General features: G+C 35.2%; 1 protein-coding gene across 1 annotated transcript in view; it reads left to right on the forward strand.

The window, feature by feature from the left end:
• LRPPRC (leucine rich pentatricopeptide repeat containing) overlaps positions 1-15,809 on the forward strand; it is a 99,138-nt gene that overhangs the window by 58,972 nt on the left and 24,357 nt on the right. The window contains exons 26-29 of the mRNA XM_054397067.1: positions 8,562-8,630; positions 8,884-8,974; positions 12,174-12,316; positions 12,415-12,502. Coding sequence (XP_054253042.1) covers positions 8,562-8,630; positions 8,884-8,974; positions 12,174-12,316; positions 12,415-12,502 — 391 coding nt within the window. The remainder of the gene's footprint in view (positions 1-8,561; positions 8,631-8,883; positions 8,975-12,173; positions 12,317-12,414; positions 12,503-15,809) is intronic.

Raw genomic sequence — 15,809 nt, forward strand, 5'->3', positions numbered from 1 at the left:
TCCACTGGAAACAAGTTACCATTAGGTGCCGTAGTATGTGAGAGCAGGATTTAGTTCTTAATTGCACCTCATCTCATAAGTTAGCTTCTGTCTATAGTCCGTCAAAGCTGATCATATGAAAACCTTTTGCCCCTTTGCTTAAGGTCACATAAAAGCTTGATTTCCCTTGGGAGTGTTATAGCATGGTTTTTGTTTTGTTAAATCTAGCTCTAGATATTGAGGAATCTTACCCTTACTTGGAAAGGCAGTTTTCTGGTTATTTTCTTTCAATTTTTAAGATTTTTCAATTTTTCAATTTTTAAAATTGCAAAACCCAGCCAACAAAAAAATACGAAGTCAACACATTTTGACTTCAGCTAAATGAAATGACATTAAAATACTGTTGGCTAGATGAAAGGGATATAAATTTCAATATATAAGATTGGGGGAAAACTACCTTTCAGAAAAATACTTTATTGACGTGTTTTCTACAATACTGTCTTGTTTTGAAAATGCCTAATATTTTGAAAATATCTAAAACACATTCTCTTGTACAGAGTCTTCATATACTTTGCTCCAGAGCCCCATGTAGTACATCAGAGAAGAGTCACTTGGCCTAGTGTTCTTTTAGGTCTTACACACATACGGTTTTTTTTAGAGCCTAGTTTCTCAAATCCTTTCGATCCACAGCTTCTTACTTGTAGGCAGAATTAGACAAACAGAATTCCTTTATATTTGCAGCAGCTGTTCTACCTGCATGGTAGTTGGCTATTTCTAGACAGGCCCTTTTTATTTCATTTATTATTCATGTTAAATGTAATAATGAAAATACTCTTTGTGTGTAAGTAAGCCCATGCCCATGCTTGGCTCTTTCTGATAGAGTTACAGGACTTGTATATCCTGAAGTACTGTAACAGTCCTGCAGTAGATGTTCAGGCAAGCCCTTCTGTAAATCTCCTTAGTAAAAGTCTAAACTGCATTTTCATAAAGTAGAAAATGAACACTTTGCACCTTTGGCTAAAGTATGCAAGGTTTTAAAATAGTGTTAAATCAGTTTCTGCACTGTGTTGATAATATCACTACACTTTTAAGTTGTATTTCATTGGACAGAAAAAGAATTCTGACTAGAAAAAAAAAAAAAAGGCAGAGCAAGCACCACATGCCAATGTCCAGTCACTGGCATTTTGAGTTAGGTTATGGACTCTGATAGGAGCTAGGAGTTGGTAAAAATGCTCACCTGTCCTGACAGATATTTCTTGAAATCTTTCTAGCTAAACTATATAAACTACTAAGTTTTAAATTCTTCTTTCAATGAAAGATTAAAATCTGTCGTGTCTGCCCTGTTGTTTTACCGAAAGTGAAGGCTAAGAAATTATTACTGTATTGGGGATATAGGGAAGGATCTCAGAACTATATGGCAAGAATTTTTCAGAAGACCAACCTGGTTAAGCTTGCTACAACTAGAAGAACCTCCCTTTAAAATGGCAACACCTAGTATACAGAAATGTCTTCAGAATTCTTTTCACCAGATTTTACTTAAATGTGACTTTGCCTTATCTGTTTTTATACTAAATACATCATTAATATTTAATATTTAAAGATATACCATATCTCGAGACATTAATGTAAAGAATTGAGGGAGATATTATTGTGAAGTATTTTAATGAAATGTGTTCCTATGTGAATAAAAAAAAAAAGGTATTTGCTGCTGAAATTCAAGGCCTGACAAAAGAACTGTTTTGGGTGAGTTCAGTGTACAGGAATATATCTATCAACAGATGCCAAGTTAATTCAGTAGGTAAATAGATTTAAGCACAGAATTGTGACATCCACTGTCAGCAGACTTCAAGATACCAGTTGCCGTTGGATTTAATCTACCATAAAAACAATGAGAATATTTCTGTATGATGTTGAGAGATTACAACCTTCTTTCATCCAGATTGCTTTTTTTTTTTTAAGAGTCTACATCATAAAATTAAGTCTTGCTGATTTTATGCTGGAGATAAACTATGGGGAGAAGATGCTTTCTTGATTTGTGACATCAGGATTTAGCAGGGGGGGGTTTATGTGTAATTTAATGATGGCTATGTATAGCATCTGAATTTACCTACAAAGACTTTTTTTATGTATTCCGTTAAGAGAAGAGTGGAGGTGATTAGGACAAAATTTAAATAGTTATGAATGTGGCATACAAATTGTATTACATCTGACTGAGAGGTAGTTTGTAGGGGGTGTAATAGTTTTTGTTAAAGTAACTGTATACAACTGAGAAAGAGGGGAGAGGCTGAAGAGCTTTTAGGCACGCAAGCCCTGTAATTACAATAAAAGATTTTATTGTTTTTCTTAATATTGAGAGTCCTATTAGTCTAGTAAAAGCATTACTTCTCTTTATGAAACTGGACTCTGATACAGCTATTAGTGAAGCTAGATTTTGTGTCTGTGCACGTGTCTGTGTGGGTTAATAAAAAACCCCCATTGCTTACTAGTTCAGTGCATATTATTTAGGAGTTCTTCAGTACTGCTCTCTTAAAAGAAAGCAAAGTAATGCATTTCAAATGAGTGCATTTGGTAAGAGAGATGACTGCTGAAAAACTTCCTTTCAGAAAAGGAGCGGGTAATGTGTTTGGAAAGTGGGATATAGGCAAGAGTTGTGCATCCTCTCCTAGCTCCAGACTGTATTTAGAGGGAAGATACAACTGAGTTTTGTAATTACATTCATCATACAACATAAAGCCACATTGCAATGCAAAGAGAAAATGTTTACTCTTTTAAGTCTAGAACATCCTTGAGGATGTTGAGAAGAGTTTCTTTTGCATTTTTGATATCAGCTTTTCTTCTAGTGCAATTATTGTTGTGAAGTTCTCTTACTGTCTAATGATTTTTAAATATTTATACTTTATAGCATAATTTACCTTGCAAATCTTACTGGTAAATGTCTGCTGAACATAAAGCAGCACATATTCCTGTTTCAAGTGAAATACATAAAGCATGTTGGCAAAGTCAGTAAGTCATGTAACTGATAGAAGCTTTGAGGCAAACCTACACTTGGGGGGGAGGGGAAAGGGAACAAAACAACAAACCAACAGTAAAATCTTTCCAAGTGGAGACTATAAGCTTTGTATTTTCTTACTATAAATGACTACTGCTTTTTCTGTAAAAACCTGGTAGAAGTAGGCTAGTTGCTACCTTGGGTGATTGAAGGATAGGCAGAAATTAGAGCATGTGCTTGCATTCTAATCACTCCCAGCAGGACAAGTAGCGAGGGCAAATAGTTATCCTTTGTCCAAAAATTTGTGCCAGTGTCTGTAGGAAGGTAACAAACCTTTGAACAACTTTTGAGAAGGCTATGTTTTGTCTTTGAGTTGGAAAGAATGTAAACACCTTGTAACTGAAGAGAAAGACTAGGCAGAAGTTGACTGGCTATGTTGAGAAGCTTGTTTGTCAGTATTAACCTATTGTATACTTGGCTTAGATCCATGTCAGTGAAAGGATAGCCAATTGGGATGTGACAGCTCTGTATTAGAAAAGTATATACGGTGTTTCAGATGAGTTTCTCACTGAAGAAATCAGTATTATGGGGGTTGGGCTATGTTTAGTCATTTGTTTCTGGGCACAGTTGCAAACAAGGACCAAAAGTAATTACTCATGTTTTGAGAGAAATCCCATCTTAGCTGTGAGTAGTTTGCAAATGTTCTTTTTGTTTAGCAAGAATAAAATGAATGAAGGTATCTTTCTGTGCTGTTACCAGAGAAAGTGATTTTGAAATCCACTACAACTAAACTTCTTTCAAGGTGGAAAATAAATTTGTAGGAAAAGTGTTGACTTCCATTGCCTACCATATACAAACATGCCAACTCTAGTGCCATCCTGATAGTAAGTGACTTAAAGAAAACCTGAGCTGGTGAAAAGTAATGTGCTTTATTTCATAGTGAATATGATTGCAGTGGGAGAGATGTATTTTGATGCGCAGATGATTTTTAGATCCCATAGACTTTCAGATCCTGTAATCTTTAAAGTTCTGCATCTTTTAAAAAGTTTCAGACTGTTGCTTAATAGTTGGTATGTTCAGAGTAAATAGTCAAAATAGTCATCCATGTCTTCTGTGTATATCTTTGCTTAACTGCTGCTATAAAGAAATACAGCAAATGTAAGATTATTTTTTAAAATCTTACAGTAATTGCTTCGTTCTGTATTTAAAAAACAAAACAAACACCTAATGCATTACTTCTTGAAGATGAAAGAATAATTTAGATAAAAATATAACTGTAAGAGAGTTTTAACTACCTTCTCCATCAATTAGACTTAGATGGATATATAATCTACAGAAACTTCGTATCTGCATATTCTTCCAACTTCTTGATTAAGCAGTGCACCTCTTGCATAGTGAAAGTGAGGATATCTGCTGAAGGTTTTTACACAGGGAATATTCAACTATAGCATACACTGTTGTAAAAAACCTTTGTTCGAGTAAGTTGCCATGCAAAAATATCCCAGGCTGCATGGAATTTATGAAATTTTCATAGACATTTTTGTGGAATCAGGGAAAAATCTGTTTAAGAACTTCCCATCAAATGTTCTGTTTTCACTGATGCTTATGCTAGAGAGAGCTGTTAGAAATGACATACATCAGTTCTTATAGCTGTTTGTTCAAGGCTGTCTGTTTGAAGAAGTAACATGTTTTCTTGCAAGACATTGGTTTGGCATCTAAATCTCAGTAACTGGTTCTGGTACTGGTAACATAAGTCTGTTATGGCTGTTGATGTAACTCATCATGAACACTCGTCTTCCTTTAGCAGCATTAGCTGTCTCTTATTGCTACGGGCTTTTTCAGCTGCAGAGAGGAATGAGTGGATCTACCTGTCCAGAAAATATAATCAGAAAATTCAGCATGTGGATGGTGTTTATGAAATTGGGCTGTTTCTTTCCGATATGTTTTGATTGGTAGCTATAGTTGAACTGTTGCTCTAAGAAAAGATTGAACTTTGGTAAGAAAATGTAAAAGAAATATAAAACACTTAAGGAGGACAGCATGGTTAGAATAGGTGCATTATTCCTGTAAGTTGTACTGTGAAAGGCTAGAATAATGTGTCCAGGATATGTAATAATTACTTTGCCAGACTCTGCAAAGTAGCAGTTTGTAGAAGTGCAGTATTGGAAGATTAAAACAAGAGAGGCATCTATTTCATGTCAAACATATGCCACATAAAAAAATACTACTTGTGGCTTTTAATTAATTATGCATCCTAAGCCTGCTGTGGCAAAAATGGTACTATTTCGGGACATTTTCAATTTGGTTTCTTAAAGTCCTGTTTTTGAACAGTGTCACAGGGTTTCTGGACTTTGTGTTAGCGTCTGTGGTGTTTCTCCTAAGTTTATGTTTTAACAGGACAAGATTGCTTTAGACAAGTAGGGGGAAGTAAATATTTTCCACATGTCTTCTGTAAGCTACTTTCTTTGTAAAGATTTTTTTTTTTTTAAAGTGAAAATAGAGTCTATTGAGTGTTACACAAATGCAAGCAAAACGTGAGTATTTCTGTTATCCAAAAACCTGGAAAAACATTGAATAGGTTGCTCTTGGACAGGTCAGTATTTTTGCAGAAAAATCTGTTTTCTTTCAGCTGTAGAAATAAGCTCAAATAAAAATGTAAGTACAGAAAATACTTTTTTTTTTTTTCTGATGATTGAACCCCTTCAAGTCACCTGTCTGAAGTGACTGGTTCCATAAAGGAGGAGAACAAATCAAACGCTTTCAGTGCATCAGGATTGTTTCATTCACATGATTTTTGAGTGCTGCTTGGCAAAAGGTCTTCTAAAGATGCAGTTTTTCCCCCTTCTGGTCAGTTTTCCTTGCTGTGTGTAAGTGTAGAATCAGTGAGTTCATGTAGGGTTGTTTGTCGAGCCTCAGAAAGGTATTCTCTTATAGAAGTGGTTAAGGAGAGAGGATAACAAGCTAGAAGAACCTTTGGTTTGATACAGCACAATTGTTTTATATTCTAAGAGAATCTAAAAGCCAGAAAACCTCCATGCTTATTTTGTGCTGTATAAATTGCTTGAGAATCTCAACAGTTACTTCTTTCTTTAAAGCAGTGAATGTCTTAAGAAAATAAATTTTAAAAAGAAACACAAAGCAAACAAAACCCCCCAAACCACTAAGAATTGATAATAGATTCTTTTTTTTTTTCCCAGCCTATTTAAACAACAAAGATCAAAACTGTGAATAGGCGCTTGGAAACGTAATTAGAGTAACAGGTTTTTACCATTTATTTATTTGTTCTGCATTTCAGTCTGCTATCCAGTAGAAAGTCTGCATCCTGCTAAATACAGTGTTTAAAATTCTCTAAGATGGTGAGGGATAAGCTACAAATATGGACTATCAGGCAAGCCCTGGAGCTTTAGTTAATCTGACCTAGATGTTCTTTTGATGATTGAGACCTGCAGTATGTGAAAACGCTTCTCAATTTCAAAATGAAACACAAGGATATCTGTTGTATAACTCAGCTGTCCTTGTAGTGACAGACGCATCAATCATTTCTGAACAGGAAAGGATTTGCTATAAAAAGTTTTGTAGCTTTGGAGCTGTTGAGTTCATTGGCATTTGGATCAGCAATGATATTGGAAGTTGTAAGTGAATTCAGCATTTGAATGTTACCATGTCCTAAAGAGGATTAGCTACAGATGCAGGCAACATACTTCTTTCTTTTTTCATTTTCAAGAGCCTGTTGTGTAAGATGTTAATTCTTGGCTTAGTTTTCAGCATCTTTTATGTGAAATTGCTTGGTAGCTCCTAAAAAGGCACTAAATGGGTACCTATAACATAAATAATGATGGGGAAAAAATAATGGGTACCTGGAAAGCAAAACTGCTTATATATACACCACTTTTGAATAAATAAGAAGCTACTATTCCTTTGTAACCTCTTGGGTTGAGACTATTTATAGTACAGTTAAATACATAGAGAAGATGTTCCATGTTGAAAAACTGGGGCTAATGCCCTATTTTTTTCAAAACCTTACAATAGTTGCATAAACTGTTTTGTGTGATTGGTAGGATTGTATGGCCTAACATTAACAATTTATGTATTTAGCAAATTTTAACCCTTTTCTCTGAAGTTTTGCATGCTAGTGTTCTGGTGTGTGCTGAATTATTTCAGAAGGATGTAATGGTAATACTGCCCTTGGAGAATATGGGAAAAGGAAATCATCTATGTTAAACAGAAGATAAACTGACTTTTTCTGTGGTAATTGTTTCCACTGTTTTGGAACTGAAAGTCAGTATTTCTCATGGCTTTTTGTTCAGATTGCTTCTTTCATGTGAAGTAGGGTTCAAATTTTGAAAGTTGCAGTGCACATTTAAACAGTAGAGATTTCTTAAAATATTAACAACTAAAACCCTTCAAGAGTCAAAACACTGGGTTCTTGAAATCTCTCTGAGTAGTATTAATGTGAATAAGAGCACATGAAATGAAATCAGAGTCCTCTCTGTAAATGATCCTTGTGCTAAAACAAAAGGGAATAAAGAGTAAATCCAGTGGTCTCTGTGAGGGAATGAGAAGGGATGAAAATGATGGATACATTGTACACAGTGTGGTGTTTTAGCATTTTTCTTCTCTTCTCTTTAGATATGTTGGACATAAATATTGGCATGTTTGTTATGTTTCTTTAAGAACTTAGAGTTTTCATGTATTAAAAAAATTAAGTGGAAGAAGTGGTATTTTGACTGTGTGTTCTCAGAAGGCACAATATGGTAGTCTCTGTCTGATGGAGTTTCAAGGACTGAAGCCTTTTTGAGAATGTGTATTCTATAGTTGTAGTTAGTTCAAAGCACCAAAGGAATAAATAAAAACTTTGGCTTACTAAACTTGGGAAAATTAATAGCAGGAAGAACTGTGGCTTTATTGACTATTACGTATCAGTTCCTCCATGTATACACTCTGAGAAGTGTTTGTTTTGGAATGAGAATTGCTTTACAGTTAGTATACCTGTATTGGCAGCATGTTTCAGTTGTCACAGTTAGTGCTCTGTAAGTGCCTGATTTTCTTACCAGTAATAAAAGTCAGTATCTAAAATGCTATTGGTTTTATGTAGTGGTAGTTATAAGAAAAAGACAAATGTTACCAGAGAAGGGATACCAAATTGTTGTAGTAGAAAGGCATATTTTTCCAATTGCAAAGCCATTGCAGTGGCGGCAAACACAACCATTTCATTATGAGGACAATTTGGAAACATTTGCTGTTAATTCCTTATCGGGTGTAACACAAATGATCACAAGGAGTAATAGCTGTTACATATGGGTACCTAGCACCTATTACTGTAGTGATAGAAATTAATGTTTTGGTTCATTTGAAAGTTATTTCAAGTCAACTCTCTCAGAAATGTTCCACCCAAAAGGAAAATGTCTTGAATAAAATGACTGCAATTTTTAAGTCTTTCAAACCTAACTTGAATATTTGTGAGCTTGTAGTCTCTTTCAGATTTCAATAAACAACCAAAAATGGTGAATTTTTATGAGTACATGTATTATGTTTACTTTTCCTTAGAACATTCTGTGTGAAGTAATGCATTTCTTCTGGAAATATTTTCCAGACTCCTGGCTTGAGAGCACACTCTGGAAGGTTGCAGTGGTTTGCAAGAAAATGTATATCAAATAATCAGGTATGTGGCTCATATGATGTCTTCTATGTAACTGTCACTATATTTAAAAAAAAAAAAAACCTGTTTTGAAATATTTCATTGTTCAATTTTTGTTTGTGAAAGGATGTGTGACTGATGAGGTGAACTTAATGCTCCATGTGTGTGTTTAACCAGAAGCACTATTTTAGCTGAATGTGCACAGCATGTAAGTGCACATATGTAGCAAAGTAAGTGCTTGGCTATGGTATAACTATGTTCTTTCTTCTTTTTAAAGATGGATGCTTTGGAACACTTGGTAGAATTAACTCAAAATCTATTTGAATGTGATAGAGATGAGATGTACTATTACGTACTTCAACTGTGTGGTAAGTGAGCTTGTGATCTTTGTCATGTTGTCATCTGTTTCCTTTTGAGGTTAGAGACAGGAAATAGCCCTGAACTGGAGAGTTTTACCCCAGTAGCCTGGATAGTTTCTGAGATTGCCAACTATGTGGGTTTTTTTTGGGGGGGGGGGGGGTGTTTTATTTGTTTTGTTTTTTACCTGCAGACCTGAACACATACATGGAAATTACACAGTACTGATCTTTCAATATATGCTATTGTCTTGTGTCCTAATACTGACAGTTTACTCTGTTTCAGATTTTAATATGCTAAAAGAGGAAAAACTGCTCATTTGTAGTATCTTTGTAATTGATAAAGCTGGATCCCAAAGATGCTTGCTTGCTTGTTTGTTTGTTTTAAATCTTCACCTGGTTCAATCTCTCTTCCACATCAGTTAGAGGAATGGAAAAGTTTCCAAAATTCTAAGTTCATTTTATGCTACAGACTCAGTGTAAGATTTTTCTATAGTGTTTTTTATTTCTTATTTTCTATATTTTTTCAGTTTGTGCTATACCATATTATACATATTAAAAAATTTGGAAACTTTAGTTCTAGTTACTTCAAAATCTTGATGAAAACATTTTTGTGTTAAGCCTGACTGTGGAGCACTAAATAGTAAATTGTGGCATAAAAAGAAATCATTATAGGGATTAATTGCTCTGTACTTTACAAATGTACAGATACATATATATGCATATATATGAGCCATTACACCAATTTGGTAAGTTTGCTCTTGGGAAAAGTTGCATTTGAGCTTGAAGTAGTTTTAGGCCCTTCCCCATGTATATTTTCTGTTTACTAGAGGTAGTGATGATTTAACATGAAATAAAATACTATTAAAATCCTCTTTTATTAATACATGAAAAGAAAAAAATTTTGTCCTTGCACTTACTACAAGCAGATGAGAACTTACACACATATAAATTACCAGAGACCCCTTGAAAACTTTGTTGCTTTACATTTCCTGAACAGCCTCAGAAAGCTTCAAAATCAAACAGTAGCATTACCTAATTCTGGCTTTGCGCATACTGGTTCACCATCAAAAATCAAGTGGGCCTGAAAAGCAATCTTGTCTCAACAGACAGGGAGCCTTCCTATTTCTCCCCTCGTCCTGATCACTTCTGGCAGTGACTAAGTCTGACAGTGTGTCTGCTAGGAAGAGAATCTAAGAAGATACAATTTGTCAAATTCTGTCATGGAAAATCTTCGGTCTTCTTTCAAAAGACAAAACCAATTCTATCTTTTCAAAGAAGTGGAAAACATTTGTGAGTTTCTGTCACCATAAACCACAAAACCCATGCACGTTCCTGCTTTCAACCATTCTAGGTTATCAAAGTTGCCCCATGCACAGACGCAGTAGAGAGCTTCCGTTGTGCACCTAAGCCATTAATTTCAGACCTATTTTAAGCATATAAAAAAAAAAACAAATGTACTGGGCTTTTTATACATTCAAAAATGTTGAAAACAATACATTTGGCTTTTTTGGAGTCACAGAATAATTTATACTTGAAAGTACATCAGCCCTTTCCCAGAGCTAGGACAGCCTCAAAGTTAGATCACACCATGGTCTTTTCTAGTGAGGTTTTGAGTGCCAAGATCAACCAGGCTCCCTGGGCAACCTGTTCCAGGGTTTGATCATCCTCAGATACTCCGTTGCTGCAACTTCCAACTATCACCTTTCTTCCTTGACGCTGCTCTTCCAAGGAGAGACTGACTCACTGTTCTCTGTAACTGCTGATTATGTAATTGCTCCCATGTTATCCTGCTTTTCTCCAGGCTGCCCAAAACTCAATCTTCAACTTCTCTTTTAGCTACTCCAGTCCCATGTCTGTCTTAATGGATGAATTTGCTTTAGTTGCTACGATGTCTTTTACAGTTGTGGAACCCAAAACTGTACACAGTTCTCTAGATGTGGCCTCATGAGTGTCAAACATAAGGACAAATACATGAAAAAGTGTTGAGTCATTCTGTGTCCTGCTATTAACTGCCATAAGACTCTGCTTTAAAATGGTACACCTGCAGTATTTAGTCCTTTTATTTGATTTAGTACTTAGCAAGTTTGCTACAGTTTTCAAAAAGCTAAAGTAATGACAGAACCTTGTTGAAACCAGGCTTGTATCTTTATGCATGTGTTTTCCTAAAGCCATGCTGCTCCTGGAAATAAGAGAACATTGCTCTGTAACATTTTGGTACTGCATTGTAATATTGGTTGTAAAGCAGCATACACCAACTTCATAACAGTTGTAGGGAGTATTCAAATGTGTTATGCAGCTTCCAGGTAGCTGCTTCAGTGTTTTCCTGTGTTACCATATAGTCCGTTGGAACCTGAACTACAGAACATCTGCAGTTCTGAACTGAGGAGTGGAATTCATGCTATCATCTGCATTCTGCTTCTGCCTGTTTGCTTTGCATCTCCATTTCTGGGACTCTGAATTAAACCATGGAATGGACAGATTACAGTTTAGCAGACGTTTGGGTTGGGTAGCTGTGAATAGGTCTACAACCAGAAGTCAATGCTGTTCTGATGTTCTGTTTTCTTTGACAAAATCCAGATTTTTGTTTATTTGCAATAGTTCATGCATACGTTTCTATTCTTGATGAAAATAAGTTAATTACTCTGTGAATTTGGTAGCAATTTATTAAAGTTTTTCAGGAAACCAGTCTTCAGATACTATTATCTTTTTTTACCAAAATGAGAGCCTGAAGGCCCAGAACACTTCTTTCTTTTGAAAGTTGTACACTTCTAGGATATACACACTTTAGCTCAGTAGCAACATAACCAGAGGATTTAATTATAAGAATTTCAACACAGAACTTAGAAGTGGTACTTCAGAGTGTTACTGTTTCATAGTAATTTAGAACTCCGTTTCTACAATTAACAATCAAGATTATTCCAACTCATGAGCTGGGGGGAATGATTTCTCATTAATTTGAAAGTTTATAGAAACCTTTTGTGTCTGTTTTGTTTTGTGAGGTTTTTTGGTTTTATTTTTTGTATGTTTTGTGGGTTTCTGTTTGCGTCATACAGTGTCCTTTGTATTAAAAGTATTTAGAAACTTCGGGGTTGATGATCTTAAGAAGCAGAAGTATATTTATTGATTATTTTCTGAATATATCTTTGATTCATGTTAGATACATATTTATACTCTGTGCTTTTATCTGAAAGTCTGAATCTTGTTTCAGAGAACAACGGTGACTGGCAAAAGGCTGAAGCTGTTTGGACTAAAATTCAAGAAGAAAATGTTGTTCCTCGTGAGAGAACACTAATCTTACTGGCTGATATACTTGAGCAAAATGGTCAGGTTGTTCCATTTGAGATACCTAAGGTAACTGGAGTTTAACTTTGTGTGCTATACACAATTTGAATGTATTTCTTTGTTGAGAAATGTTAACAGATGGTAACATACTTAAGTTTGTTTTAAAGGTTAGACGTGAAGATAAGAGCAGTTCAAGTGCTTCTAGTGTGGAAGAAAGAAAAATAAGGATGCTTTGCAAGAAAAACAATGCAAAAGGTAAACTGAAAACCACAGTTATTTTTACCTCATCAACATAAATTTTAACTACAGAGCAACAGATGCTTGCCACTGCCTTTTGTGATTTGCTAGTATGGTCTGTAGTTCACTTTATACTGTTGGGTTAACACCGTGTTTTATACTTTCAAACGTATCTGTTAAACACCAGAAAATAAATTCATGTGCAGATTTGATGCTAAAAATATTAATTTAGTGGAACCTAGAAAGTCTAGCTGTTTGGTCACAAGTTTTATGGTGTGAGACATGTGAAGTGTAGTGAGAAGAAAGATTAATATCAAGTTAAATAGGGTGGGGCATGTTTATGGGAAGGTGATTACCTATCAAAAGAGGTTGTTCAGAGATTTTGTATTTGCTTCTGCTGTTGAAGTCTTAAAAGACCAGATAGCTTCCAAAGTATAATTCAGGTGCACACCTTATTTAAGCTATATATTTGGCAAAAAAATTACATAGATGAGATGAAATGAGGTGGGACTGTGTTATGGAGATAATAATTACTCTCTTCTTATGTCTTTTATACATTTATCTATTTTCTATTTGTTATGTTGCAAGGCTATTTATTTATTTTTCAAGGGAGGTTTCAGTGCCTTGTGTAGTGCGTTCAGTTTCGTTATAACTAGGATTAAAGTTGTCCATGATTCTTGGTACAGTTTGAAAACTTCTCATCCTATTGTTCCTCCCCCAAAGAAATACACAGACTGTAAAGAAAAGATCAAAATCTTGTCCTCATATTTCAGTGCTTCCATCTACTCTGCCTGTGGGTGACATTCCACAAATAGAATGGTCTCATTGACAGATCACTTTAGATCAGTTCTGCAGTGAAAAATGAATGGCTTTTCTGTGTAAACTTCCCTGCCTCAGATAAAACAAAATTAATTTATGCACAAGTGTTTTATATGAAAAAGGGAAATGTGCTTCAGTACAGTTCCTTTTGGCTTTGTCTATGTTTAAATCATGGCAAATCTTTCTATCTCATCTCAAAGCAGGGCACAGAGTCAGAACTAGCATTTCTGGACCTTTCAAAGAGAGGAGGAATTCAGTCCATTTGTATCATTTGCCAAGGTGGAGAGTATTAGAATATTCCAGGAATCCTTACTTCCTTTGCATATGCTATGACAAATAACTAGGTATGTCACTTCAAAACACATTAGGTTTAAAAAATTAATTTTGCTTAATGAGGTAAGCTTATAAATAGAAGATACTTAGTCATTTTTTTCTGTTACTAGTATACTTTATAGGGTGGACACACAGATTTTTAAGTTTCGAGTTTTGAAAAGAATCTGCCAGTCATTCACACAATTAACTCTTTTTTTTTTTTTTTTTTTTTTTTTTTTTTTTTAATTAAATTGACCCTATAGAGTTTTTAGTCACAGGAGCACTGATGAGAAGTCTGAAGTGGAGTCTGTAGATCTTGTTTGTAGGCATAATGTGTTATGGCAGACAGTTAATATTTTCAGGAAATTCATAGAATGGTTTGGGTTGGAAGGGACCTTAAAGACCATCTAGTTCCAATCCTCCTGCCATGGGCCCGCTAGACTATGTTGCTCGAGGCCTCATCCAACCTGGCCTTTGAACACCACTAGGAATGGGGCATCCACAACCTCTCTGGGCAACCAGTTCCAGTGTCTCATCACCCGCACTGTAAAGAATTTCTTCCTAATATCTAGTCTAAATCTGCCCTCCTCAAACTTCAATCCATTTCGTCTCTGACTAGAAGCCCTTGTAAAAAGTCCCTTCCTGCCTTTCTTTTAGGCCCTTCAGGTACTGGAAAGCCTCCCTGGAACCTTTTTTTTTTTTTTTTTTTTCCTCCCGGCTGAACCCCCCCAACTCTTGAAGCCTGTCCCCATAGAGGAGGTACTCCAAGGCTCTGATCATCTTTATGGTCCTCCTCTGCACCCATTCCAGCAGTTTCAATGTCTTTCTTATGCTGGGAACACCAGAACTCAACACGGTACTCTGGTGGGGATTCACAAGAGCAGTGTAGAGGGGGAGAATCACCTTCCCCATCCTGCTGGTCACACTTCTTTTGATGCAAGAAATACAGAAATATTTTCACTGAAAACAAGGCAGGATTCATGGAATGCATTTTACAACATTTCATGAAAAGTGTGTTGAGCCTTTGGTATCATGAATGGTCAGGTGGAGAGAAGGAGGAATGTTGGGACCTTGCAGGGAGACTGGTTTAAAACAAAAATATAAAATGTAAGTGCTAATAATCTATGATGACATCTGATACTTAATTTCTCAGTAAATTATTTTTGCATATTTTTTTTATTTAGAGGGAGAGGAAGTGGTCTGAAGCTATTGAGAATTAAGGGAAAAAAGACAAATGTTGGGAAACAGTTCCTGTCTTGTGTGAAAACCATTTTCTCAATCTTAAAAAAGCCCACAACGATATAATACAAGTTGTCACTTTTATGTAACAGTATCATATAATTTTGATGTGAATGTAATAGGGCAGAATATAAGTTTTTTTGTCAACATCAGCTTTATATAGGAAAAAATATTTTCTTGTTCTAGTTATGTAACAAATTTCACCAACTTATCAACTCTGACATGGAGGTGTTTTGAAAGTATGTTCTCTGACGTGCTTGATTTATACAAAGTCATATTTTCATTTTTATCTTGATTACTCTGTGTGAGAACTTGACTCCAGGGGATCGTGTTACACATATATCCTAAACCATTGCAATTGCTGAAACAAATTTGACTGACTTGAGAACTGAGGGCTTCTTGGTAAATTGTCACTTTTTAAACAAATCTTTCTTACTTGAAATAGCTAATATAACACAACGTGATTTTGAAATCAAGAACTTTCTCTTTTGAATGCTAATATACTTCAGTAATTTTAGATACCATCTGAAGAAGTAATAATCTGATAATACCTGTTTGGCCTCTAGGTATACTTAAAACATGCACTGATGCAAAATGAAGTTAAGAAAATAATCAGAATAAGATAATCATTCTGAATTTGGGAATGACGTACAAAACAAAATATTCTACAACAGGAGAGCAAAATGGATGCCAAGATTTTTAGTTCTTCATTGAACTAGTCATTACTGAAAAAAGACAGTTAAATGTATTTCCTTACAGAAATAGAAAGTTTATTTTATGGTTTATGATAACTGATGGTAACATATGCTTGACATCATGTCAGCTGGTGGCAAGGTCCGTTTCTGTGCCCAATCAATGGAAAGCAATACTCAAAGAAAATACTTACAACTATATGAAATCCTAATTCAGTCTGAAGGTAGCAGAGATTTCATAAGGTCCTCCTACATAAGGAGGT

Source organism: Indicator indicator, chromosome 2 (genome assembly GCF_027791375.1).
Source record: "Indicator indicator isolate 239-I01 chromosome 2, UM_Iind_1.1, whole genome shotgun sequence".
NCBI lineage: Eukaryota > Metazoa > Chordata > Aves > Piciformes > Indicatoridae > Indicator > Indicator indicator.